Source organism: Bubalus bubalis, chromosome 2 (genome assembly GCF_019923935.1).
Source record: "Bubalus bubalis isolate 160015118507 breed Murrah chromosome 2, NDDB_SH_1, whole genome shotgun sequence".
Taxonomy (NCBI): Eukaryota; Metazoa; Chordata; class Mammalia; order Artiodactyla; family Bovidae; genus Bubalus; species Bubalus bubalis.
The window spans coordinates 169,543,528-169,568,470 of NC_059158.1; the positions used below are offsets into that span (position 1 = coordinate 169,543,528).

The 24,943-nt window shown below is 46.2% G+C and overlaps 1 protein-coding gene across 2 annotated transcripts in view; it reads right to left on the reverse strand.

The window, feature by feature from the left end:
- The window catches only part of PID1 (phosphotyrosine interaction domain containing 1), a 260,185-nt gene extending 242,626 nt beyond the window's left edge, over nucleotides 1–17,559 (reverse strand). The window contains exon 1 of one of the 2 annotated variants that reach the window (XM_025278384.3): nucleotides 17,270–17,559. In XM_025278384.3, the coding sequence (XP_025134169.1) occupies nucleotides 17,270–17,299 (30 nt within the window). In that variant the 5' untranslated portion in view covers nucleotides 17,300–17,559. The remainder of the gene's footprint in view (nucleotides 1–17,269) is intronic. The other variant, XM_006047103.4, reaches the window with a different exon arrangement.
- Between the last annotated feature and the right edge of the window lie 7,384 nt (nucleotides 17,560–24,943).

Here is a 24,943-nt window from a genome sequence, read left to right on the forward strand (position 1 = left end):
AATCTGTGATGAAAATGTGGAAATCCACTCAATGTGAAACTACTCTCTACCCTCTAAATTTACCCTTTTTTTCTGGAGGCAATCTGCTTCAGCAATAAAAAACACCCTTCAAGAGCCAATACCACAACAATGAGGGATCTTAGTTGCCAGGCCTGAGATGTAGGAAAGGTGATTGGTGTTTAGTTAGAAGTGGGAGAGGGCAGAAAATGGGAGGAGCAGGGGCGCTTTCTGAGCGGACGGCGGGCTCCTAGAGTGACGAGTGGAGTCACTTCCGTCACTTCAGTCTTGTCCAACCCTCTGCCACCCTAGTAGCCGACCAGGCTCCTCTGTCCCTGGGATTCGCCAGGCAAGAATATTGGAGTGGGTTGTCATTTCCTCCTCCAGGGCATCTTCCCGACCCAGGGATCAAAACCCATGTCTCTTACCTCTCCTGCTCTGGCAGGCAGGTTCTTTATCACTAGCACCACCTAGGAAGCCCCATAAAGAAAAGTAGATGTTAAACAAATGAACTTAGTCAGATAGTTACCTTGGCCTTTGAGAGTCAGGAGACCAAGGATCTGGTCCTGAGTCCAGCACTATGTGAACTTGGCATTCAATTCTCCCATCAGTCAAATGAAGTTGCTAAGTTGGATTGGGGTCCCCAACCCCAGTACCTGCAAGACCCAGCAGGCAATGTGAATTAGCTAGGCATGCTCCCTAAGGCCTGGGTGAAGCCAGAGGCCACGGAGCAGCAGCCGGTCAGTGGTCACTATGGGAGCATCCTGGCCCAGCATGGTTGGACCGTCCCAGCTTTTGAGAGAATCAGAAAGCCGAGCTTTCTATATAAATTCCTATGATTTTTCAATCCTGGAGACTAATTTGTAAAATTTTTATATACACTGAAGGGGCCAAAGGAAACATTTTTGTAAGCTAGAGCCAAACCTCAGGCTCATAGTTTGTCAACTTCAAGTTCAAGTTCTGTATTGAAGTACCCTAGAAGCTGAGTGCTCCTATGCAGAGGCATCACCTTTTCCTCTTCTATGGAAATTCACCAGGCAGTGACATCTGAAAGGCCACAAGAAGTCCTGGAGCAAACCAGACCCCCTCTGCTTCACCTAGCATCTCCCAACCTATCCAGAGACTGAACCCTGTGTGGCAAGACTCATATGAGCAGCTCGCTGAGCGTCTGCTTCATGGAACACACTTTCAGTTCAGTTCAGTCGCTCAGTCATGTCTGACTCTTTGTGACCCAGCATGCCAGGCCTTCCTGTCCATCACCAACTCCCAGAGTCCACACAAACCCATGTCCATTGAGTCAGTGATGCCATCCAACCATCTCATCTTCTGTTGTCCCCTTCTCCTCCTGCCCTCAATCTTTCCCAGCATCAGGGACTTTTCCAATGAGTCAGCTCTTTGCATCAGGTGGCCAAAGTATTGGAGTTTCAGCTTCAACATCAGTCCTTCCAATGAACACCCAGGACTGTTCTCCTTTAGGATAGACTGGTTAGATCTCCTTGCAGTCCAAGGGACTCTCAAGAGTCTTCTCCAACACCACAGTTCAAAAGCATCAATTCTTCAGCGCTCAGCTTTCTTTATAGCCCAACTCTCACATCCATACATGACCACTGGGAAAACCATAGTCTTGACCAGACGGACCTTTGTTGACAAATTAATGTCTCTGCTTTTGAATATGCTGTCTAGGTTGGTCATAACTTTCCTTCCAAGGAGTAAGCGTCTTTTAATGGCACACACTTAGGGAAGCACCAAACTTACCTGCCCAGTTCCAAAATGCTACACTGCTATTCCTAGTACCCACTTGGATTGGAAGAAGGGAAAGAAATTAGTATTCACCAACTCCCAGTAACATGCCAGATACCATGTGTTCTACATCTCAGGTGACAGTCAGGAGCTGAATGTTGTTATCCCATTTTAAAGTTGAAAAAAGTATAAATCAGAATCTGTGAGATATCCCTAATAAATGAAGCAGCCAAGATTTGTATCCATGGGTCTGTGATTAAAAACCCTATAGTGAAAGTCTCTCAGTCGTGTCTGACTCTTTGCAACCCCATGGACTATACAGATGGAATTCTCCAGGCCAGAATACTGGAGTGGGTAGCCCTTCTCTTCTCCAGGGGATCTTCCCAACCCAGGGATAAAACCCAGGTCTCCCGCATTGCAGGCAGATTCTTTACCGGCTGAGTCACAAGGGAAGCCCAAAATCCCTATCTATAGTCTTTCCACTATTTAATAGCTTGTAGGTGTCAGAGGAAGACTGACCCGTAGCCTAAAGAAATACAGTCGCCATCGGTATCTTTTGGTTCAGCATCCACAGACACACAGGGTCTGTTATACTGTGCCAACTTATACAAGGGCCCTTGAGCATCCATGGATTTTGGTACCCATAGGAGGTCCTGGAACAAACACCCTCACATGTACCAAGGGACAACTTCACTCTCTCACGCCCTCCCATTTCTCCCTAAACTCCCACCCTTGTGGCTTTGGATCTAGCTTCTTCCCTACCGCAAAGCTTCCAGGCTGTTCATCTGCAAAGCACTGCTTTTCCAAGGAAGCCAGATAATCCACCAAAATATATGGCATCCCTGAGCCGGTGTGAGCATCTGATGCCTCTGCTAAAAGCAACAACGTATCAAAGCCAACAGCTGCACCAAACCCAGGACAGACAGCTAACCTTTGCGGTGGACACACATGTGCCAGGGACATGAGGCGCCCTGCCTGTGTGACCCTCCCCCTTCCCTTTCCTCCTTGTTTTGTATCTGCAGACCCTTTTTCCCCTCAATTTCCCATCTCCCCTCCGCCTGGTTTTCTCACCCACCCGCCATCCCTCACCAACCCAGTTCATTTCTTTCCTTCATCCCAAAGTGATCACAGGAACAGAAGACATCTGGCATTTTACCTGTCACACTCTGGAGTGACCACCCATCCTGGTTTGCCAGGAGCCTGGTGTTCCTGTTAATTATAAATAGCCTCCTCCCATCACTTCAACAGGACCTCAGATTGGACAAAAGGCCGCATGATCTCATTATATATTTATTAAACAAAGTCTTATAATTCTTTGCCCTTTACTTTAGGAGATTAAATCGAATTGCTCAAATTTTCTTCCCTGAAGGGAAAAATGTTTCCTAAAGTTATTTTCCTGAATGTTTCTCAAGAGCTTTTTTTTTTTTTTAAACTAAAGTTCAGTGGCCTTTGGTAAAGTTTTTGCATCTTATCCAAAATTTTTTGGTTGCCATCTTCTTGAGAAAAATGAATTATCCAATAAGAAATCCAGACCCTATATTTGCTAGGCATATGACATCCACCAACTAGAGTCAAAACACGCTAACAGTTTTGCAGGATGTATCCTCCCTGTGTTTTCTATCAGGGGAGGAAGAATGGCAAGAAGGTGGCCCAGCCAACAGCAGGACCCACCATCCCAGAAATTCACCCTTTTAATAGTAAAATCTCCTGAGTCTACTGGCCCCTAGATCAGGAGCCAGGTGCCGAGATACAGTGCTAAAAAGGGCCCATAAGACTGGGGCAGCTGGAAAAGTCAGCTGGAGAACCAACATGCTAGAAAGAAGTAAGAAATACATCTCTGGTGGGATGGAGGCTAAAGGGCCATCCAGAATGAGGAAGATTCAGCAAGGCATCACCTTGAACGTTTTACCTTCCAGTCTGGATTTCTTCTCTTGCTCAACTACTGGTTTCTCTCAGATCCTTGGGCAAATTGAGACTGATGGAAAATGTCATTTCAAGAACTCAAGGAACAAATGTTTCAAAAGGAGAGGACAGAACTCTAAGAAAATTACAGAGTTCATTAGTAACGTTATGGGCTAGAATGTTAATATCCAGTTAAAAGCAAACAAAAACTACAGACAATTTGCAGAGGTGAGAGCAGAAACTATATATTATTTAGTTCCCAACACCTAGAACTGTGCCTGGCATACAATGAAAATTTCACATTGACGTTAACAGCTTTGGGTAGGTGTAAACGACATGTAATAAACTATACAAGTTCCTAAGTTTTGACATATGTATAAGCCCATGAACCATCACTGTAATCAAAACACTGAGCACATTCATCACCTTTAAAAGCTTTTTCCAGCCTTCTTCTAATCCCCACCTCCCATCCCAGGCTCAGGCAGCTATAATTCTGCTTTCAATCATGCTATATCCCCACCAGCAAAGCATGAGAGGTCCAATTCCTCCATATCCTCACCAACATTTAGCTTGGTTGAAGCTTTTTTAATTTTAGCTATTCTATAGTTGTACAGTGTTACCTCATTGTGCTTTTAATTTGCATTTTCCTAATGACTTTTCATGTGTTGTGTCTTTTCATGTGTTGATTTCCTATCCATATAACTTTTTTGTTCAAATCATTTGCTCATTTTCTTTAATTGGGTTGTTTATCTTATTACAGTATTGAGTTTTGAGAGTTCTTTATATATCCTGGATACAAACCCTTTATTTTAAATATATGATTTGCAAGTGTTTTCTCCCAGTTTGCATCTTATCTTTTCATTCTTTTACAAACATCTTTTAAAGAAATAAGTCTTCAATTCTGATGAAGTTCAATTCACCCAACTTTTAACTGAATGGGTTTTTGTTATTGTTCTAGGAAATCTTTGCCCAACCCAAAGAAACTTTGGGTGTGATGAATCTGGTCATTATCTTGATTGTAGTACTGTCTACACAGATGTATACAAAGTCACAAAGATTTTCTGCCGATTCTGTCTAGAAGTTTTATGGTTTTATGGTACAGGTGGGTCTATGATTCATTTCAGGTGAATTTTTGTATACAATCTGCTGAGGTATGGATTGAAGTTTTGATTTGTTGCTGATGATGATTTTGCTGTTTTGAATACAGATTGTTTCACATAATTTGTTGAAAAGACTATCCTTGCTCTAGGAAACTATTTCTTTGTACTTTTGTTAAAATCACATAAACTTCTGATCAAAAAGCAGAACTCTCATAAAAGGCCCTCTTTGACAGTTGCTAAGATTTCAAACACACAGACTCTTTGATTCAGCAACTCCAATCTTAGCAGTTCTGTCTAAAGAAATATAAGCACAGGGATAGCATGCAGATCCTTATAACAATATTATTTATGGGAGAAAAAACAACATGGGTGCCACCCCATTATTCCCTGATATAGGAAGGACTGAATAAATGATAGTCCAGCTCCATCACAAAATTCTATGCAAGGAGGAAAAGGAATGGATTGGAGCTACACGGACTAACCAAAAGAGATACCCAAGAAATGTTCTGTAAAGTGAAAACAATTACAGAGTTTTATATGTATAATGACTATATTATTTAAACACATGCGGAAAAAAACTAAATATTGGTTGGCCACAAAGTCCATTTGAGTAACATCTACCATCTTACAGAAAAACCTGAATGGCCTTTTTGGCCAACCCAAAATATATTTACATGTGTTTGGAAAACTCAGCAGTGACCACAGGACTGGAAAAGGTCAGTTTTCACTCCAATCCCAAAGAAAGGCAATGCCAAAGAATGCTCAAACTACTGCACAATTGCACTCATCTCACACACTAGTAAAGTAATGTTCAAAATTCTCCAAGCCAGGCTTCAGCAATACGTGAACCGTGAACTTCCAGATGTTCAAGCTGGTTTTAGAAAAGGCAGAGGAACCAGAAATCAAATTGCCAACATCTGCTGGATCATGGAAAAAGCAAGAGAGTTCCAGAAAAACATCTATTTCTGCTTTATTGACTATACCAAAGCCTTTGACTGTGTGGATCACAATAAACTGTGGAAAATTCTGAAAGAGATGGGAATACCAGACCACCTGACTTGCCTCTTGAGAAACCTATATGCAGGTCAGGAAGCAACAGTTAGAACTGGACATGGACATGGAACAACAGACTGGTTCCAAATAGGAAAAGGAGTACATCAAGGCTGTATATTGTCACCCTGCTTATTTAACTTATATGCAGAGTACATCATGAGAAATGCTGGGCTGGAGGAAGCACACGCTGGAATCAAGATTGCTGGGAGAAATATCAATAACGTCAAATATGCAGATGACACCACCCTTATGGCAGAAAGTGAAGAGGAACTCAAAAGCCTCTTGATGAAAGTGAAAGAGGAGAGTGAAAAAGTTGGCTTAAAGCTCAACATTCAGAAAATGAAGATCATGGCATCCGGTCCCATCACTTCATGGGAAATAGATGGGGAAACAGTGGAAACAGCGGCAGACTTTATTTCTGGGGGCTCTAAAATCACTGCAGATGGTGATTGAAGCCATGAAATTAAAAGACGCTTACTCCTTGGAAGAAAAGTTATGACCAACCTAGACAGCATATTGAAAAGCAGAGACATTACTTTGCCAATAAAGGTCTGTCTAGTCAAGGCTATGGTTTTTCCAGTGGTCATGTATGGATGTGAAAGTTGGACTGTGAAGAAAGTTGAGTGCCGAAGAATTGATGCTTTTGAACTGTGGTGTTGGAGAAGACCCTTGAGAGTCCCTTGGACTGCAAGGAGATCCACCCAGTCCATCCTAAAGGAGATCAGTCCTGGGTGTTCTTTGGAAGGACTGATGCTAAAGCTGAAACTCCAATACTTTGGCCACCTCGTGCGAAGAGTTGACTCATTGGAAAAGACTCTGATTCTTGGAGGGATTGGGGGCAGGAGGAGAAGGGGACGACAGAGGATGAGATGGCTGGATGGCATCACTGACTCGATGGACATGAGTTTGAGTGAACTCCGGGAGTTGGTGATGGACAGGGAGGCCTGGCATGCTGCAATTCATGGGGTCGCAAAGAGTCAGACAGGACTGAGCGACTGAACTGAACTGATAAAACCTAAGAAAATTTTGGGAAGATAACTACAGACAGATCACATGAGTCTGCTTCATGGGTAGAATTCCCAGCTGACACAGTGGTACAGAATCCATTTCCAATGCAGAAGACCCAAGAGACCCAGGTTTGATCCCTGGGTCCAGAAGATCCCCTGAAGAAGGAAATGGCAACCCACTCCACTATACCTGCCTGGAGAATTCCATAGACAGAGGAGTCTGGTGGGCTACGGTCCATGGAATGGCAAAGAATCAGACATAACCGAGCACAAAGGAACAAGATTACACTTCACACTCTTCTATAGTGTGTTAGCTCATTACCCTAAGTAGATATTAGTTTGCAATTTTTAATCATATCAAGTCTAAAATAGTAGTCATGACTTTGACACGTAGAAGATATGGATTCTACTCTATCACACATCTGTACCACTGCTTGGGAATAAAACCTTTTTTTTTTTTTTTTTGGTGGTTGGTTCAAGTAGGGAGAAATATTTCAGTTCACAAAGAGGACTTCAAAAAAAAATTCCACAAATTGTGTCCCCCCATAGGTAGAAGTTCTATCACCGAGTAGTTCAGAATGTGATCTTACTTGGAAATAGCATCAGTACAGATATAAATAGTTAAGCTAGAATGAGATCATACTGGATTAGGGTGGGCCCTCAATCCAATGTGATCAGTGTCTTTATTAAAAAAGGAAATTTGGACATGGAGACAAACACACAGAGAGAATGCAATGCAAAGCCTGGAGAGATGCAGCCACAAGCCAAGAAATGGGAAAGATGGCCAGCAAACCACCAGAAGCTGGGAAGGAGGCATGGAAAAGATTCTTCCTCATAGCCCTCAGAAGAAATCAATGCTTCCCACACTCTGATTTGAGACATCCATCTCCTAGAGCTCTGAGACTGTACATTTCTGCTGCATAAGGTGCCCGGCTTGTGGTACTTTGTTACAGCAGCCCTGAGAAACGAATAACTAAGGGACCAAGAGACCTCCCTGGTGGTCCAGTGGTTAAGACTTCACCTTCCAGTGCAAGGGTTGCAGGTTTGATCCCTGGGCAGGGAGCTTCCCTGGTGGCTCAGATAGAATCCGCCTATAATGTGGCAATGAAAGTGAAAGTGAAAGTCACTCAGTCGTGTCTCTTTGTGACCCCATGGAGTATACAGTCCATGGAATTCTCCAGGCCAGAATACTGGAGTGGGTAGCCTTTCCCTTCTCCAGGGGATCTTCCCAACCCAAGGACTGAACCCAGGTCTTCCGCATTGCAGGTGTATTCTTAACCAGCTGAGCCACAAGGGAAGCCCAAGAATACTGGAGTGGGTAGCCTATCCCTTCTCCAGTGGATCTTCCCAACCCAGGAAGCAAACTGGTGTCTCCTGCATTGCAGGAGGATTCTTTACCAGCTGAGCTATCAGGGACCCAGGTTCAGTCCCTGGGTCAGGAAGATATCCTGGAGAAAAGAAGTGGTGACCCACTCCAGTATTCTTGCCTGGTAAATTCCATGGACAGAGGAGCCTAATAGGCTACAGTCCATAGGGTCACAAAGAGGCAGACACGACTGAGCAAATACATATACACAAAGTACCAAGAAGTTAAGTCCAAGCGAAAAAAAAAACAAACAAACACAGTCCCTCAGCCTTACCATGGTCCCCCAGCCCCCAGTCCCGTGCCCAGGGAGCATCCTCAGAAGACACAGAAGGTAAACAGCAGTTTCTGCTGCATCATAGGTGACTTGAACACCAGGACGCCACACACACCTAAGGAAGCCAGTTCCTGGTGTAAACACATCAAAGCACGCAGTGGGCAGAAGAGTCTACAGAATCTGTGTGTTCATCCTCAGACCCTCAATTACAGAGAAACCATGAGGAAGGGCTTGTCATGAAAGGATTAGGATGGATGTACCGTGAAGAAAGGATAACGATTAAAGAGTCCCTTTCTCCTGGCACGTCTCCCTCCCTGTGCACACAGGCAGCAGCCGTCATGGCTACTAGATGAAAAAGAAGAGGTGGCACAGGAAGTCAAGGGTGATGACTCCTAATGTCATTTAGTGTCAGTCCCTCAGTTGTGTCCGACTCTTTGCCACCTCATGGACTATACAGCCCACTAGGCTCCTCTGTCCATGGGATTCTCCAGGCAAGGATACTGGAGTGGGTTGCCATTCCCTTCTCCTGGGGATTGGCCCAACCCAGGGATCGAACCCAGCCAGGTCTTTTGCATCTCCTTCAGTGACAGGCAGATTCTTCACCTCTGAGCCACATGGGAAGCCTATATTATCCTAGTTGGGAAGAGGCAAATCCCAGAGGCTGGCTATCCAACCAGGGACGTCACAGAGACGAACGACATGGATTATTTTGAGAATAAAACCTTGGGCCTCCCTTGGTTCCAGCTGTCTGAAAAACTGTCACCGAGATCTACCCTGAAGGGACTGTCTTCCACATCCCAGCCCAAGATCTTAAGTACCAGAGTGAACTATCTCTTGAAGCACAGTTACTGCCAAGAGGCCCTCCCTCAAGGCACACGGTCTTCTTGGCGTTTGCTTCATTTTCCCAGGATGCTGACCAGAAGTAGAAGAGAAGAAGTGGGAAGAAAGGAGCGGGCATTTAACTGTTCCTCTAATGCCTGTGTTCATTATTTTCCAAATCCACCATAAACAGATTCAAACTCTGCACAAAAAGAAAATGGTATACAGACACAGTGATTTCGTCCCAGGATATGAAAGTCAGGCACATCTCAGCCTCAGGAAGTACAGAGACAGACACAGACAAAGGCTGCAGGTTTGGACTTCCCTGGTGGCACAGTGGATAGGAATCTTCCTGCCAATGCAGGGGACACGGGGGTTCAATCCCTGGTAGAGGAAGATCCCACATGGCACAGAGCAACCAAGTGCATGGGCCACAACTACTAAGCCGGCGCTCTAGAGCCCAGGAACTGCCAACTACTGAACCCCCAATGCCCAGAGACTACGCTCTGTAACAAGAGAAGCCACCACAGTAAGAAGCCCGAGGACGACTAGAGAGCAGCCCCCTGCTCTCCACAACTAGAAAGCCCAAGTGCAGCAACGAAGGTTCAGTGCAGCCAAAAACAAACAAATAAAAAGACAGCAGGTTTCATGTCATGAGTGTACTAGTGTGTTAGTTTCCTTCCGGTTGCTGCTGTTGTTGTTGCTGTTTTACTCACTGAGTTGTGTCTGACTCTTCGCAATTTCATGGATTATAGCCTGTCAGCCTCCTCTGTCCATGAGGTTTTCCAGGCAAGAATACTGGAGTGGGTTACCATTTCCTCCTCCAGGGGAGCTCCCCGAACCAGGGATCAAAACTTTGACTCCTGCGTTGGCAGGTGGATTCCTCACCACTGAGCCACCAGGGAAGCCCTAAACAAATAAATAAAAAGGCAGCAGGTTTCACGAGTGTACTGGCACATTAGACACCTTGGGCTGTAACAGGTCACCACAGATTGGACGGCTTAAAACCACAAAAATGTCTTCTCTGGCAGTTCTGGAGGCTGGAAATCGAAAACCAAGAGGTTGGTAGGGCCATCCTCCCTCCAAAGGCTCTAGGAAGGAATCTTTGCTTGACTCTTATGGCCTCTGGTGGCTGCCAGCCATCCTTGGCTTTCCTTGGCTTGTTGTTGCTGTTGTTCAGCCACTACGCTGTTTCCAACTCTTTGTGACCCCATGGACTGCAGCACGCCAGGATTCCCTGTCCTTCACCATCTCCCAGAGCTTGCACAAACTCATATCCATTGAGTTGGTGATGCGGTCCAACCATCTCATCCTTTGTCACCCCTTTCCCTCCTCAATCTTTCCCAGTATCAGGGTCTTTTCCAACGAGTCAGCTCTTCACATCAGGTGGCCAAAGTATTGGAACTTTGGCTCCAGCATCAGTCTTTTCAGTGAATATTCAGGGTTGATTTCCTTTAGGATGGACTGGTTTGATCATTGGTTTGCAGTAGCACAACTCCATCCTCGCCTCCATCTTCACTTGGCCCTCTCTGTCGAGTCTCCTCTGTGTCTTCAAATCTCTCCTTATACAGACATCGAGTGTAGGGCTCACCCTAACCCAGTATGACCTCACCTTTACTCAGTTACATCTGCACAATCCCAATTTCCAAATAAGGCTATACTCACAGGTCCCAGGGTTAGGATTTCAACATATCTTGATGGGAAGGGAAGTGACTCTACCCATCACTATGAGTAAGACACAGAGACCAGGGGTTAATCTGAATCTTGGTCCCTAAGTAGCCATGTCAGAGGGATACAAGTAATAAAAAATCTAACTAACAAAAACTAACTAACTTCAAAAAGAAGGAGGTGGTAATTTTTTCACCACTAGAACCTCTCTTATCAAATTAAGACCTCAGTTACAACAAATGAGGGGAGAAGGAGGAGATCGAGGCTGCTAGATGTGGAAGAGCAAGAGGAAGGACCCAGTAGCAGCAGAACGGACTGAGTGACTTTGGTAGCACTGAAACAGGCCAAACGCACACAGCAAGTCTGTGCTTTATCCTTAACAGCATCCTCTTCCAGTTTTTGGCCTGAGGGTTTGGACCTGGTGAATGCACGGATGCTTTATCACTGGAGGGCAGCTAAATTGGGATCACAACTTTTTTTTCTGTTTTTTAAGTTAACATAAAATGATGGTAATGGATTCCACTAGTCTCTAAGGAGGTCTTGGGACAAACATCTCAACTATTTCTTCTTGCTCTACTTATATAAAGCCTCTGTTTAGTTGTGCCCCGGGGGCGGGGAGGGGGGCGCAGCTGAGCAGAAGCACACTGCAGCTATTGAGTGCTTCTGAATTGGTTTTATTTGCTGACCACTAAGGAGTCCCTAAACTGCTGCTATTCGAGGAGTCAGATAGCCCTGTGCAAGGGATCCTGATCGCCATTAGCCGTGGGGCTGGCCAGCGCCAGCTATTTCAGGATCCAATCTACAGGATGAATTCATTTTATGGAATGGAGTCAGTGCAAGCGAAGAGGGAGGAGAGGGACAATCTGGAACATCAAACAAAGTGCAAAATGTTGCCTAATGCTCCAAGATAACCCAGGACAGTCAACATGAAACAGCCCATTAGGCAACAGGTAACCAAAGGGCAGAGAGGTTTTTTTTTTTTTTTTAATTTTCCAAGGCAAGCATTTTGCAAGTCACTTGGTAGAGATTTTGCTCTTGAACTCTCTACCTCCTCCCTCCATTCCCCACAGTTCTGGTCTAAACGGGGAACAACTGCAGACGTGATCAGGCTTTATCACCAGCTTTCAAGGTCTCGAGTCTGTCAAAACTCTGAGAAAGACCTAACACTGTAAGATAACATTTTACTTCTGCAAGACCTCAAATTGATGAGAAGGCCAAGTTTTCTTTAGGAAGGATAAGGCCAGATGCTCTGCGCTTACTCAACTATGAGGGTTGAAAAGAATAGCAAAACGTAAGATCGATTTAGTGAGAAACCTGTGAGTCCGTAAGAGCAGCTATTGCTTATTTCTAAGCAATTGCTCTTGAACTCTCCGAACTCCCCCCTCCCTTCTCCACGTTTTTGGCTTCAGTGGAGAATGACTGCAGACGTGATCAGGCTTTATTGCCAGCTTTCTAGGTCTCTAGTTTGGATAAATGCCATGTGCTCTGGCTCAAGAGACTCTTAAATGGCACTTGGGAATTACAGCTTGGGGACAATACACACAGCTTATTACCCACCAGAGATCTGGGCCACCAAAAATGGGGTAACCTTTGGTCAACACAGGCAACCACACCAATTCAACAAGAAATATGAAAGTGGCCTCTCTCAGCCAACGAGACCACCACTCATTCTACTGATTAATAACAAGAGCACCCACACAAGTAAGCATAATACTCCATCTTATCCTTCCAAATAATAATAATAACTGCTTAAGAAGATCCAGAGCTAAACCTCCTGGTTCAAATTCCAGTTCAGTTCACGCCTGGCTTCCAGACTCTGGCCAGATGATTTGAACTCTCTGGCTTTCAGTTTCTTTATCTATAAAATGAGGATAAAAGCAGTTATGGGAAGCAGATGAGCTCGATAATTCAAATAAAACTCTTTAACGCTGTGCCACACACCCAGCACATGCACCATAAAAGTGCCTATTGTCATGACCCTCCTCCCTCTGGTTTCCCCCTGTCAATTTGCTCTGCCTGGAAAAGGGTCAGATTTACCAAGGTTTTATCTCTGCCTGATGGGCCTGGTCTAATGGGCTCTGGCTGATCCTTTAGAAGGGTCCCCTGTCTACTTTCTCCAGGAAAAAGTGGAAATGATAACCACAGAGAAATAAGTCGAGAACAATTGAAGATCCATACCAAGGCAAGATCAGCCCGATATGACAAGGCACAGAAAGGGCAGAAAGATCCTATGGGAAAAGCACTCTGATCTCCTATAATTGCCAAGTGGTATTTAGGCACAAACGCCAACCTTTCTATCGGCCAAAAGTTGAGCAAGAAGTCAAAGGAAAAAGTTCTTCAGGATCTGGTTTCCTCCCTACCCTTCCTCATTTCACACTTTTGGAGGTTCTAAGTTACAGCCACTGATCAAAATGTGAATGAAAATAAATAAATGAACAAAATGGTGAGAGGGAGACAACAGCCAACTTTATCAATGAAAGTTCTGTATTTTCTGGATCTGCCATGGTGGGTTAGTCGCTAAGTCGTGTCCAACTCTTGCAACCCCATGGACTGCAGCCCACCAGGCTCCTCTGTCCATGGGCTTCTCCAGGCAAGAATACTGGAGTGGATTGCCATTTCCTACTCCAGGGGATCTTCCCGACCCAGGAATCGAACCCCAGGTCTCCTGCCTTGCAGGCAGATTCTTTATCGACTGAACTACGAGGAAATCTGCCATGAAGACAGTTTAAGATCAGCCAAAACAGGAAAACTAGTGGAACCTTTATAGACTGCCTCATAAGAAGACAGTCACACACAGACTCCACAATTAGAATCTGCTAGAACTTTTTCCCATGCCTTTCTACTACCACATCCCACTCTGTCCTTGTAATAACTACACCACAGGTAAGGATGCCCTGGTCTCCTTCATTCCAAACTCAGTCTCCAGTCATCTTTCTCCTGCTCTCCACCTTTCCAGGGTTCCCAAAAGTGTGTTTGGTAGTGCACAGAAGTCAGATGTTCTGAGGAAAGACACACTCCTTATGGCTGAGTCCACACTCCTGCGTGGACAGTGAGTCTGTCACTGCTCACGCATCTCCCTGGCCCAACAATGAAGATAATCAGGCAACCCCGGCAACATGTAATATATCAAGGCCCAAAGTCATCTCATCTCTGTTTTTAAAAAACCAATACTTAGCCTTTTTCTACTGGAAAGTCCCCTTTCACTTTTTTGAGAAGAGCCTGTTTCAAATCAGCTTCTTTAAAAATTCATAATTCTCCTGAGTCCCTCAAAAAAAAAAAAAAGTCTGCTGTGCAAAGGAGAAGGTAAAAAGGGAAGAATTCATATTTATTCATTTCTAAAAGTTGAGGTGGTGATTTAAATCTTCACATCCCCTTTGATCCTATTATAATTTTAATGGCAGAATCTCCCAGCGAGGGCTCCAGTGGGATGTTAACAGAAGTTTTAACATTCAGGGGAGCAGATGAACTGTGTGACTGAATGAGAAATTCCCCAGCTCAGCCCTTCTAGAAGCAACAGGTCCCTTTGCCTGTCCTGGATTTGGGTCAAACAGCGAAGCCTCAAATCAGAATGTAGCAGCATTATTTTGTTTGGCAAAGGAGCAGGGCTTGATAATGGTAATCCACTCTGATTAGGGATGCTATTTCCTGAGCAAGAGAGCTGGTTACTGGACTCGAATTAGTTGGAGGGTGACCCTCTAGCTTAAATAAAGTCCAGCCACACTCCCTGGACCACAAACCCTTTGAACGGGCATCAACCCATAAGGACTAATGAAGTCAATTCACTGAGATGTCCTTTTCTTCCCTCACCTCTTCTGTTTCCAGGTGTCGGTACAAGAAATTGACTCCTTAGTCCTGATAGGAAGCCCTGGGAGCACTGCCTTGAAGCAGTTTCTTCACTCAAGCTCATCTAAATTAGAATGTTTGCATTAAGAATTAATGAGGGAAAAATTCATGAGGTTATATGAGACAGTTAAAAAGATTTGTGTAAGGAGGGTGGGGTTTCGACTCCACTAACAACTGGGATTCATCATCATTTCCCCATTGAACAGCTCTCCCTCGCCATCACCATGGCCACAACATCTGGTCATGGAAAACATCCCATTCACTGAAGAATCAGAAACCAACGTTCCTATATGGTGGTGCCTTGAAGGACAAAATAAAAAAAAGCGGGGGCAGGGGGGAATCCCAGACAGCAAACAGAGCCCATGACAAAAATAACCACAAAGAACGTAAATAAAATATTATTACAAGCAACTCACTCACCACCTCACCCTCAACAACTCCCTCCCCCAGAAGCAAAAAGCAAAAATTTCCAAATTCTGTTCTAAAGAACAGCAGAGCTGCTATTGGGAAGAAGCTATGAATAGGAAGGTTTTTCTCCACTTTTATAATCTCAAGGTTTGAGACATACTTTTATAAAGAGGACCAGGCCTGGTGAATCATTTAAATTTGGGGAGCAGGAAGTTAAGCCCTGTGTTGATAAGTACCTTCCAGGGGTGACCTGATCTTAGTGACAAGCCGTGTTTAACCTGAGCTTTCAAATATGGAACCCCCCTGCTCTTTCAATCTGACACTTGAAGAGGAAAACAAGAATGTGCTGCTAATGCACACTGTTAATAAACCAGGTTCATGCCAAATGCACGTGTGTACATTTCACAGAAGAGCCAGAAAGCCCTTTCTAGCGAGGAACAACTGCCATGCAGAACGCAAGCCAGAGCTAGCCCCCGCCAAGGGTCACGTGCTGTGGAGCACACAGGAGTCCCTACATGAAAGACGCCAATAGAAATAACTTCAAGAGGCAAAAATCCACAAACTCCGCAGAGGCATGGATTCCCCAGGCCATAAAAGCCACCGGCAGGAATTCTAGCCTCATCTCTCCAAGAGCTCCACTCCTCGCTCAGATGGGAAAACCCTCCACCTCCGCTCAGTCGCTCCTTCCTTTAGCATAAATTCACTGCCCTGAACGAAAGGAAAAACGCACATGTACAACTGGCAGCTGATGCCAGTCCCAAAATACACTTACATCACCTCTGGCCAATGGCTCAGAGCCCGATGTTGACTCTCGGAGTTAGGAGGCCAGTCAACCACCTCCCCATCTTCAAGGCTAAAGATCTCTTTCCTTGCTCAGTGGGTTTGAGACCCTTGGGGATTGGCCTGGGGTCTCAAGCTCTTACTATGAACCCCCTTCCCCAAAACGACGGGCCCAGGGAGGCTCAGAAAGGGGTCTTGGGGCATCTATTTCTGCTCAAAGCAATGCCCTCTGCAGGTTAATCCTCAGCATGAGAACCCACAGGCAAAGGTTAGCTTCTCCTAGCATCTTAGAGACAGTCTGGCCCTTTGAATTTTCATTGAAAACCTCCGAAGCCAGCCAGGGCTCCTGGCCTCCCTGTCCCAAGACTTCAGATACATTAGGCATCCAACCGTGCTGTATTTTACCACTTAAACACTTCTTCAAAGTTTACTACGAAACAATGTGGCTCTGAGCCTGCCAAAAGTTTAACTGCAGGATTCAGTAGATTTTATCTGGCAGGGTAGCTGCCCTTCCTCCGAAGAATATTTTCCAGGGAAAGCAGTCATAAGACCTTACAGTCGGGGTGATTTGGGGGTTCCGAGTGTCACTGAATGAGCCCCTCTCTGAAACAACGCCCCACTTTCTCACTTTGACCACCCCGCCCCTTCCCAACTCCCTGGCTCCTGAATCCAAATTAAAGGCAGTTAGGCATTTCAGCAGACAGCAGCGGAAAAAAAAAATTTTAAGAGATGACCCCAGGGCATAACTATTCCTGGCTGAACTTCACTTTTGATTTTCAAATATCTGGGGGAGCCTGGGTTCAGGGGAGATGAGGCGAGAGGGCCAACAAATAAGAAATAATAGAATAAGTAGCATACCATGACCAAGCCAAACCAAGCTTGAGGATTTCCAAATTATATTGGCAAACAAATGCTTTCACAAATCATTTGTTCTGTCTTTCCCGGAGACAAAAAATAACAACAACAACAATAATAATAATCTGGATGCAAAAATCCTAACCCCAGACCAGTAAACTGTGTCAGTAGAAAGTAATCTAAAATTGCTGGTCAGAAAGTCCAATCTTATATAAATCTCCAGGCGCACTAGCCCCCAAGGCAAAAGTTGTGATGCCCAGAGCTAAGCCTTCTTCAATTTCATCACCCCCATCTCCCCGACCTGGTATCTGGCGGCTGGGTGAAACCGACAGTATCAGGTTCTAATCTTTGTGTCTTTCATGACCGCTTCAGGCAAACCCTTGCAAGAGGTGCTCTGGTCCTCGGGTCCGAGCACCTCCTCCTCCACGCTGGCCCCAAGCCCCTCGCGACCCCTTACCTGCAGGCGCTCCGTGGCCGGCTGCCACATCTTCCAGCCGCGGGGTTGGGCACTGGAGACGCTGGCAAGACTCTGTCGATGGGCGCCGGCAGGGTGGGGGGCGGCAGGGGCTGCGGTCCCGCTTCACATCTGGGGTGGGCGTCCGCGGGAGGTGCGTCCCGGAGCCGGCGACCGCCTCGGGGTGGGCTCTCGGGTCTGCGAGCGCGAAGAGGCGGCGCGGCGCTCGGCGGCCGGCAACTTGTGGGCACGGCGGCGCGCCGGCTGTCCTGGCGCAGCTGCGAGAGGACTGCGCAGCTCCGCCCGGGCCCGCGAGCGCACGGCGGCGGCGACCGCTCCCTCCTCCCCCGCCGCCGCCGCCGCCGCCGCCGCCGCCCGGACCTGCGCGCTCTGAGCATGCCCGGGGCCGGCGCCCGCCCGGGGGCCCCGCATACCCTGTCGCGGGGGACCCCGCATCCCGGCGCGGAGGGTGTGGGCAGGCCAGAACCCACAGCCTGCCCCCGCCCCCTGACCCTCGAGCAAGCCCCGGGTGGGATAGGATCTGGGAGATTGAAGAACCTGCAGAAGGGGTCTTCCTGAAGCCAGAACTCACGTCGCCCCCACTGGGGGTCCCAGGCTTTCGGTCGGTCAGCAGGGATCTCTGAACCGGCCTGGGTCTTGACTGGCACTGTACCCACAGAATCCCATTCATGCCTCCCCCTGGAGTTAACTGAGCATCTGTTAGGCTCCAGCCCCTGTGCTAGATTCTGAGACTACAGTGGCGCAAAATAGAAGACTCCCGAGCTCCGTTCTAGTTGGAGGAGATGGTCAACGACAGAGAACACCCCTGAAAGGTATTTTCTTCCCAACATGTTTCACTCAGCATCTGAAAGGGCGCTCCTCGGTCAGATGCTGAGTGAAACATGTTGGGAAGAAAAGAAAACGGGGCTGATGGATGAAGAAAGGGAGAGGAGAGCGTCTTGCGGGAGGGGAGGGTGGGTCTGGGGGGGTTGTCTGGAGTAAGAGGGAAAGATGGGCGCACCAAGTGAGGGATGGCGTGAAAGGCAGAGGACTGGGGCGCCTGTAATGGAGGAGGAAGGTGGCCCGAAGTCCCCCATCCTGCATCCATTCTGAGATCTGTCAGGTCCCTCAGGAAGCTCTGTGAACCCAAACATAAGCCAAGGGTCACCCAGGGTGTGGAGGGTGGTGTTGGCCTCCGTGAAATAACTCCCTTTCCTAAGGAAACCCAGCTCCTCCGATGCCCTTGACAACTGGCTGGGACAAGCATGAACATTCCCATCACTTGGATGAAACAATCGAGGCTCACAGAGTTTAGGTGACCATTCAAGCCACACAGCTAGTGAGTGGCTTCCAGGTGGCTTGAAGGCTGGAGCGCTTACCTGGCTCCTGCTCTGACCAGGGAAATACCGGGGTTAGGGCAACCTGCGGGGGCTGGAGGTTAGCAGAGCTGAACAGGATGGGGAAGCTAAGTGGAGTCTGGAAACTGATGACGAGGGTGGGAGGAGAAGTGGTAGGAGATGCTTGAGAACAGAAGCAACAGAGAGAGGGGAAGGACCAGGAGATGTTTGGGGTGGGGGTGGGGGGGGGCGGCCAAAGCTCCTGAGAGGCAAGTCCCATGAGGCAGCGAGGTCTGGCAGGAGAAGGGTCGCGAGAGCATATTGCACTGTAGGTACACAGCCTGGCCCCTGAGCTGCTCCGGCACCGTCCAAACTAACACCCACGTCTGGAAGGATCTGCCCATCATCATGCATTGTTGTTGTTGTTCAGGCGCTAAGTGGTGTCCCACTCTCTGTGACCCCATGGACCGCAGCACACCAGGCTCCTCTTTCCTTCACCATCTCCCAGAGTTTGCTCAAGTTCATTTCCATCGAGTCAGTGATGCCATCCAACCATCTCATCCTCTGCCGCCCCCTTCTCCTCGTGCCTTCAATCTTTTCCATGCATGCTGCTGCTGCTGCTGCTAAGGCGCTTCAGTCGTGTCCGACTCTGTGCGACCCCACAGACGGCAGGCCACCAGGCTCCGCCCTCCCTGGTAGAGTGATTTCCATATATTAGAACACTCAGTTCACCAGACCCTCCTAGGACTCTCCAAGGGAGACAAAAACACATCTCCCTGGCTTTGGGGAACACGAGATTCACAGAGTCACCCAGAGGAGAGTCACACAGAGGCAGTGCCTATCCAGGACTCTTCTCCAGGGCTCCAGATAGCTCCTTCCAAACCACACACTTGCTGATTGATGCCACCCACCCAGGCAGACCCTCAATGCCCTAAGAGCCAGCAGAGCCACAGAGATGCTTCTCAAAGGCTGGTCTCCATCTCCACCCATGACCACAGGACCTCCCACTCCTGCCTGACAACCACAAAGACTTTCTCAGCTACTTCCCCAGTCCCTGCTACCTGCTCTGGATCTACCAATAGCTCCTTTCTGATGAGGTGTTGGACTGTCAGCCCTACATGGAAATACATCTCAGATGCTTGGTCATGTGCTCTCTGTTTGGAGATGATATTTTTACTTTTCCAATAACTCATCCAACACACTTCCCACACCTAGAAATTTCCTGCTGCAAATAATAGACCTCCCCAGCCTCCTAATTCTTTTTTTATAAAAATCCCAAAGCAGAGAAAGAGGCACTTCATTACGAAAATCTAGAAAATCCAAATGTGCATGTTAAACCTCTCAGGAAGCTAAAACAGAACCACTCAGTTGCCAGGGATGTTTTCCGACTTAAGCTTTGAAACCATCCTTGGTCGCAGATGCTCCCGTGGAAAAGTGATTTTGTTTTAAATAGCAGTGGGATGAGATAACGGCCTACATTCAAATTGCATTATAGCGTTAAATCCTGTCTTCTCACCTCCGAGTGTAATTAATTGTTATGACTCAGTAATACAGCTTTTAGTTCAGAGTATGATGCTTTTTAAGGAGGAAAGGCTTCGGGGCTCTGTTGATTTGGTTTTCAGTTGCCAGTTCCACTTTGCAAGCGGGTTTGGTAAAGCAGTGTTTAAACTCAGAGGACATCCCTAGTTTTAATGACCTTTATGTCAGGAATCAGGAATATGGGGCCGGGGGATAAGAGTGGAGGTGGAGCCTGGTAGGTGGCAAAAGGAATGGGACAACTCTCCCACCATCAGTTCTGCTCCCAAGCCTTTCCCATTCAGGAGGAACCTGCAATAGAGGGTGAATGAAACAGAGACACCTACTGGCCAGAGCCAGGATGTGCATCCGTAGCACTCCCAGCCCCTTTCTGGGAGAAGTCACCTCAACCTCCTGGTGAGTCTGAAAATAAAAACAGGGCGGATTCATTTTGATATTTGGCAAAACTAATACAATTATGTAAAGTTTAAAAATAAAATAAAATTAAAAAATTAAAAATTAAAAAAATTTAAAAAAAAAACAAAAAAAACAGGGTGGTTCTGAGCAAGGAGTCATTCCTGAAATAAGCAGGATTTGTTTTGGTGCCGTGAGTAGAAATATTAGGCACACAGGTATGTGTGTAATTTCATGTACTTACTCTCCTGTAATTATCTAAGCAGTCTAATCTTATTAATAAATACCATTTCAAGGAAAAGGACCACACCAAAAAAACAAACAAAAAAAAAATTGACAAGGCCAAGATGAATTATAAACACAATGTTTTGTCCAGGAAAAGAATTCCAACCACGTCCAGAAATTCTTACAAACCAGATTTAGTATAGTTCATGATTCTGAGCCCTAAGGTAAGCAACCTAGATGTTTTTCCATCAGAAGGATGGTGAATTAAGCTGTGACCCAGCAAATCATAAAAATATTAAAATATTATACAGCCATTGAGGAAAATTATGAATCTACATTGCAGCTTTAAAATGCTTATGCTGTGATAATAGATTTGTTGAAAGTAAGCTACATTGTATATAATTTTAATACAAGTAGAAAATATGTTATCAATTTCAGTAAGTATTGGAGAGAACCTAGGACAATAAGGTCGGAATCTTAGCCTTTGAACTACCTTGATGGGAACTTCTGGCAAGTCACTGGCCTTGCTGAACCTCAGCTTTCTCATCTATAGAAAGGATGGTAATACTTGAGAGTTATTGGAGGTCATGCATGAGTGAATGTATGCCACATGCCGTGTGCACAGTACATGTGCAGAAAACTTTAGTCTTCATCCCTCTCTTTATTAATGAATGATCAAATTCTCACAAAGTGGCAAAGTGGCCCATGTTTCCTGTGATCCAGTCATTTCCACTTGGAATGTTTGTGGACTTCAATTGTTTGATTTAGTTTTTCCATGAAAGAGATATGCCATATTAAAGCTCACTTCCATTTCTAATTTAATCATATGGCCAGAGATATTTATTATGTTTAGCAGAGCAAGCAGTGGAAAGTCCTTCTGGTATCATTAACTTGATTTCAAAATCACCAAAACAGCTGTAGATGAGCACTATAAAAAAAATTCATTAAAACATTTAAACCTGCCTATAGTGATGGAGCCACTAGCCTCTAAACCCTAAAGGGTGTTTAGATAACCCTTTCTCTCCCTTAAAAGGAAACCTTCACAGTAGTTTTTGCAAACTAGGCTAAAAGGCAAATGGTACAGGACTAGTGAGTACCTGGTATGTGTGTTCTCATTCCCCTGCTCAGGACCTCCTCATACTCTGACCAGACTTAGAAGAGCAGCGGATTATTGAGAGTTCCCTGGTGGTTTAGTGGTTAAGACTCCATTGCTCTCACTGTCAAGGACCTGGGTTCAATCCTCGGTTGGGTAACTAAGATCTCACAAGCCACATGGTATGGCAAAAATAAATAAATAAATAAGAAAAATAAATATAAAAAGGTGGTGGATTATTTTCAAAGACAGTCACAGTCATTTCACTCCCCTTGGAAGTCATGCCCTTTGCAGTGTGGGGTACTCATCATGAGATTGAATTTACCTGCACCTTCTGAATTTGCGTTGGATGTGTGACCTGCTTTGATCAGTACAATTCAGCAGAAGTGACACTATGGCACGTCTAAGCTTGGGTCACAAAACACCTTGCAGCTCCCACTGTTACCCTCTTGAGACCTGAGATCATGGCAGGAAGAAACCAGACTAGCCTCCTTGAAATGATGACCTTGTAGAGGGAAGCCAAGCCAAAACAACAGCACCAGAGGGAGCCGACGGCTCAACCACACCACACGAAGACAGCAGCCACGTGGGTGCCTCAGGTGAGACCAGCAGAAGAACCACTCAGCTGAGACCAGCCCAAATTGCTGACCCTCAGAATTATGAAAAAATAACATGGCTGTTTTTTTAAGCCTTAAGTTTTGGAGTGGCTTGTTAGGTAGGGGTAGATAATTGATTCGGAAAGCATCACTAATACCTGTTAGTCTTTCCGGGCAAACCTCTCATCTTTCTCAGTCTCTCCTAACAACCGATTTATCAGAGTTGGTATAAAAATGAAACCTCATAGTCTAACATAAGGACCTTTCCTGGGGCATCCCTGGCAGTCCAGTGGTTAAGACTCCAAGCTTCCACTACAAAGGGCTCACGTTCAATCCCAGGTCAGGGAACAAAGATCCCACACACGATTTGTGGCAAAACAATAGGGGAAAAAAAAGACATTTCTTTTCTTGTTCTTTTACTCTTGCTTTTGCAATTCCCTCATGCACAACTAGGTCCTGTTATCAGAGTCTGTGACCCATGCTGCCGAACCCTACTAATTTTTCTAGTCTTTCTGACAGGAAGACGGGAAGCGGGCTGTGCTCCAATCATATAATGATCAGAGGAGATTCCTTCAAGCACAGTTTTCAGTGAACATGAGGGTACCTGCTTTTTCACCATCCTCCTCCTTCTTTCTGAGACACAGCTCGGTCAATAATATCCTGCCCGTCTTTGTAGATGAAGAGTGAATACAATTCCTTTTCCAACTAGCATGCACATAAGATGGATCCAGAAGCATCTTTCTTTTCATGAATGTTCTTTTCTAGCCTGGGCAGGCTGAGAAGGGCATGGAGGATGGTGTTCAGATCTGTTTCTACCACACTTAGCCCAGAAACAGGCAACTCTTCTTGTCCTTTGTGGCCTGGTTTCTGAGGGTCCCTGTTGCCCTGGACCACAGTCCTGCCTCAGTGATTAGCAGTGTACACTTTCATCGGAACGGCTGCTGCTGCTAAGTCACTTCAGTCATGTCCGACTCTGTGTGACCCCATAGACGGCAGCCCACCAGGCTCCCCCGTCCCTGGGATTCTCCAGGCAAGAACGCTGGAGTGGGTTGCCATTTCCTTCTCCAATGCATGAAAGTGAAAGTGAAGTCACTTAATCATGTCCAACCCTCAGCGACCCCATGGACTTCAGCCTACCAGGCTCCTCTGTCCATGGGATTTTCCAGGCAGGAGTACTGGAGTGGGGTGCCATTGCCTTCTCTGCTCATCAGGACTGGGCTGAAGCCATAGCTTATGCTGTCTTCCCACCTCATCACTTCTCCACCTGAGCTGATTTCACACCAACAGTCTTTCTCTGCTTCTATTTTTTCTCTCTTTCTTCCCACTTTCATCATCAAAGCCAAGAATTGCTGTCCTCAAACGTATAGGAAACGTGCCGGCCATAACTTGTAGAAATTAAGTTATCTAGAAAAGAACATTCATGAAAAGAAAGATGCTTCTGGATCCATCTTATGTGCATGCTGAGTTACTTCAGTCGTATGTGTATCCCTGTGAACTGTAGCCTGCCAGGCTCTTCTGTCAATCGATTCTCCAGGTAGGACTACTGGAGTGGGTTGCCATTTCTTTCTCCAGGGGATCTTCCCGACCCAGGGATCAAACACATGTCTCTTATGTCTCCTGCATTGGCAGGCAGGTTCTTTACCACTCGTGTCACCTGGGAAACCCTGGATCCATCTTGGCCTTTGCTTAACTCAAAGCCCAGGTGGACTTCTGCAAGTAAAACCCTCTCTGATGGATGAGGCAGCCCTTCCTGCAGAGGTTCAGAGATCATCAGGGAGTGGCAGAGATCAAGCCAGTGATCTTATGGATGGAGAATTGGGAGAGAGATAAAGAGGAACCTGAATCTTCACCTTTAACAAACTACCTGGAATCACAGGTAGAGCAGCAGAAACCATGGCTCTGTGTTCTGTTTTTATTGGTCATTTGTAGGTGGCAGAGAAAAGGAGCAGGAAATCATCAATGACCTCTCTGAAGTGCAGACAACATTTGGGAATGATTGGTTAGGAATGATGTAGTGGGGATTCTAATGGGCCATCCAGACCCCTCCTCACTTCAAGATCACTGTGTTGATGGTCTTGGCAGCAAGGAGGGTGGGCCAAGGTTGAGGGTATGAACCAATGGTCCACAGCTGAGTCCCTCTTGACATTGCCTTTAGCCAAAGGGAGCCAATTTGCCCAATACGTTCCTCCCTACAGGCAGCCCACGTCCAGTGACCCGTCAATGTGGAGTTCACAATGACCTCCAGCGGGGACGATTGCAGAGAGTCATTCCAGCACCTCCTGTTGGATCAGCCAAAGCCTTGGTTGCAGCTGCCTCAAGTTCAAGCTCTCTTCTTGTCCAGACCTGTTCCCCTCACTTGCTTGCAGACTCTACAGCAGGGATTTGGGAGCCAAACCACCCCCTGGATGGCAATAGACAGAGTTCTGATCATCCCTGGGCACTATTGCTGAGTGGTTGTTAACACAACTTGGAGTGAATGGAACGAGATACAAACGAA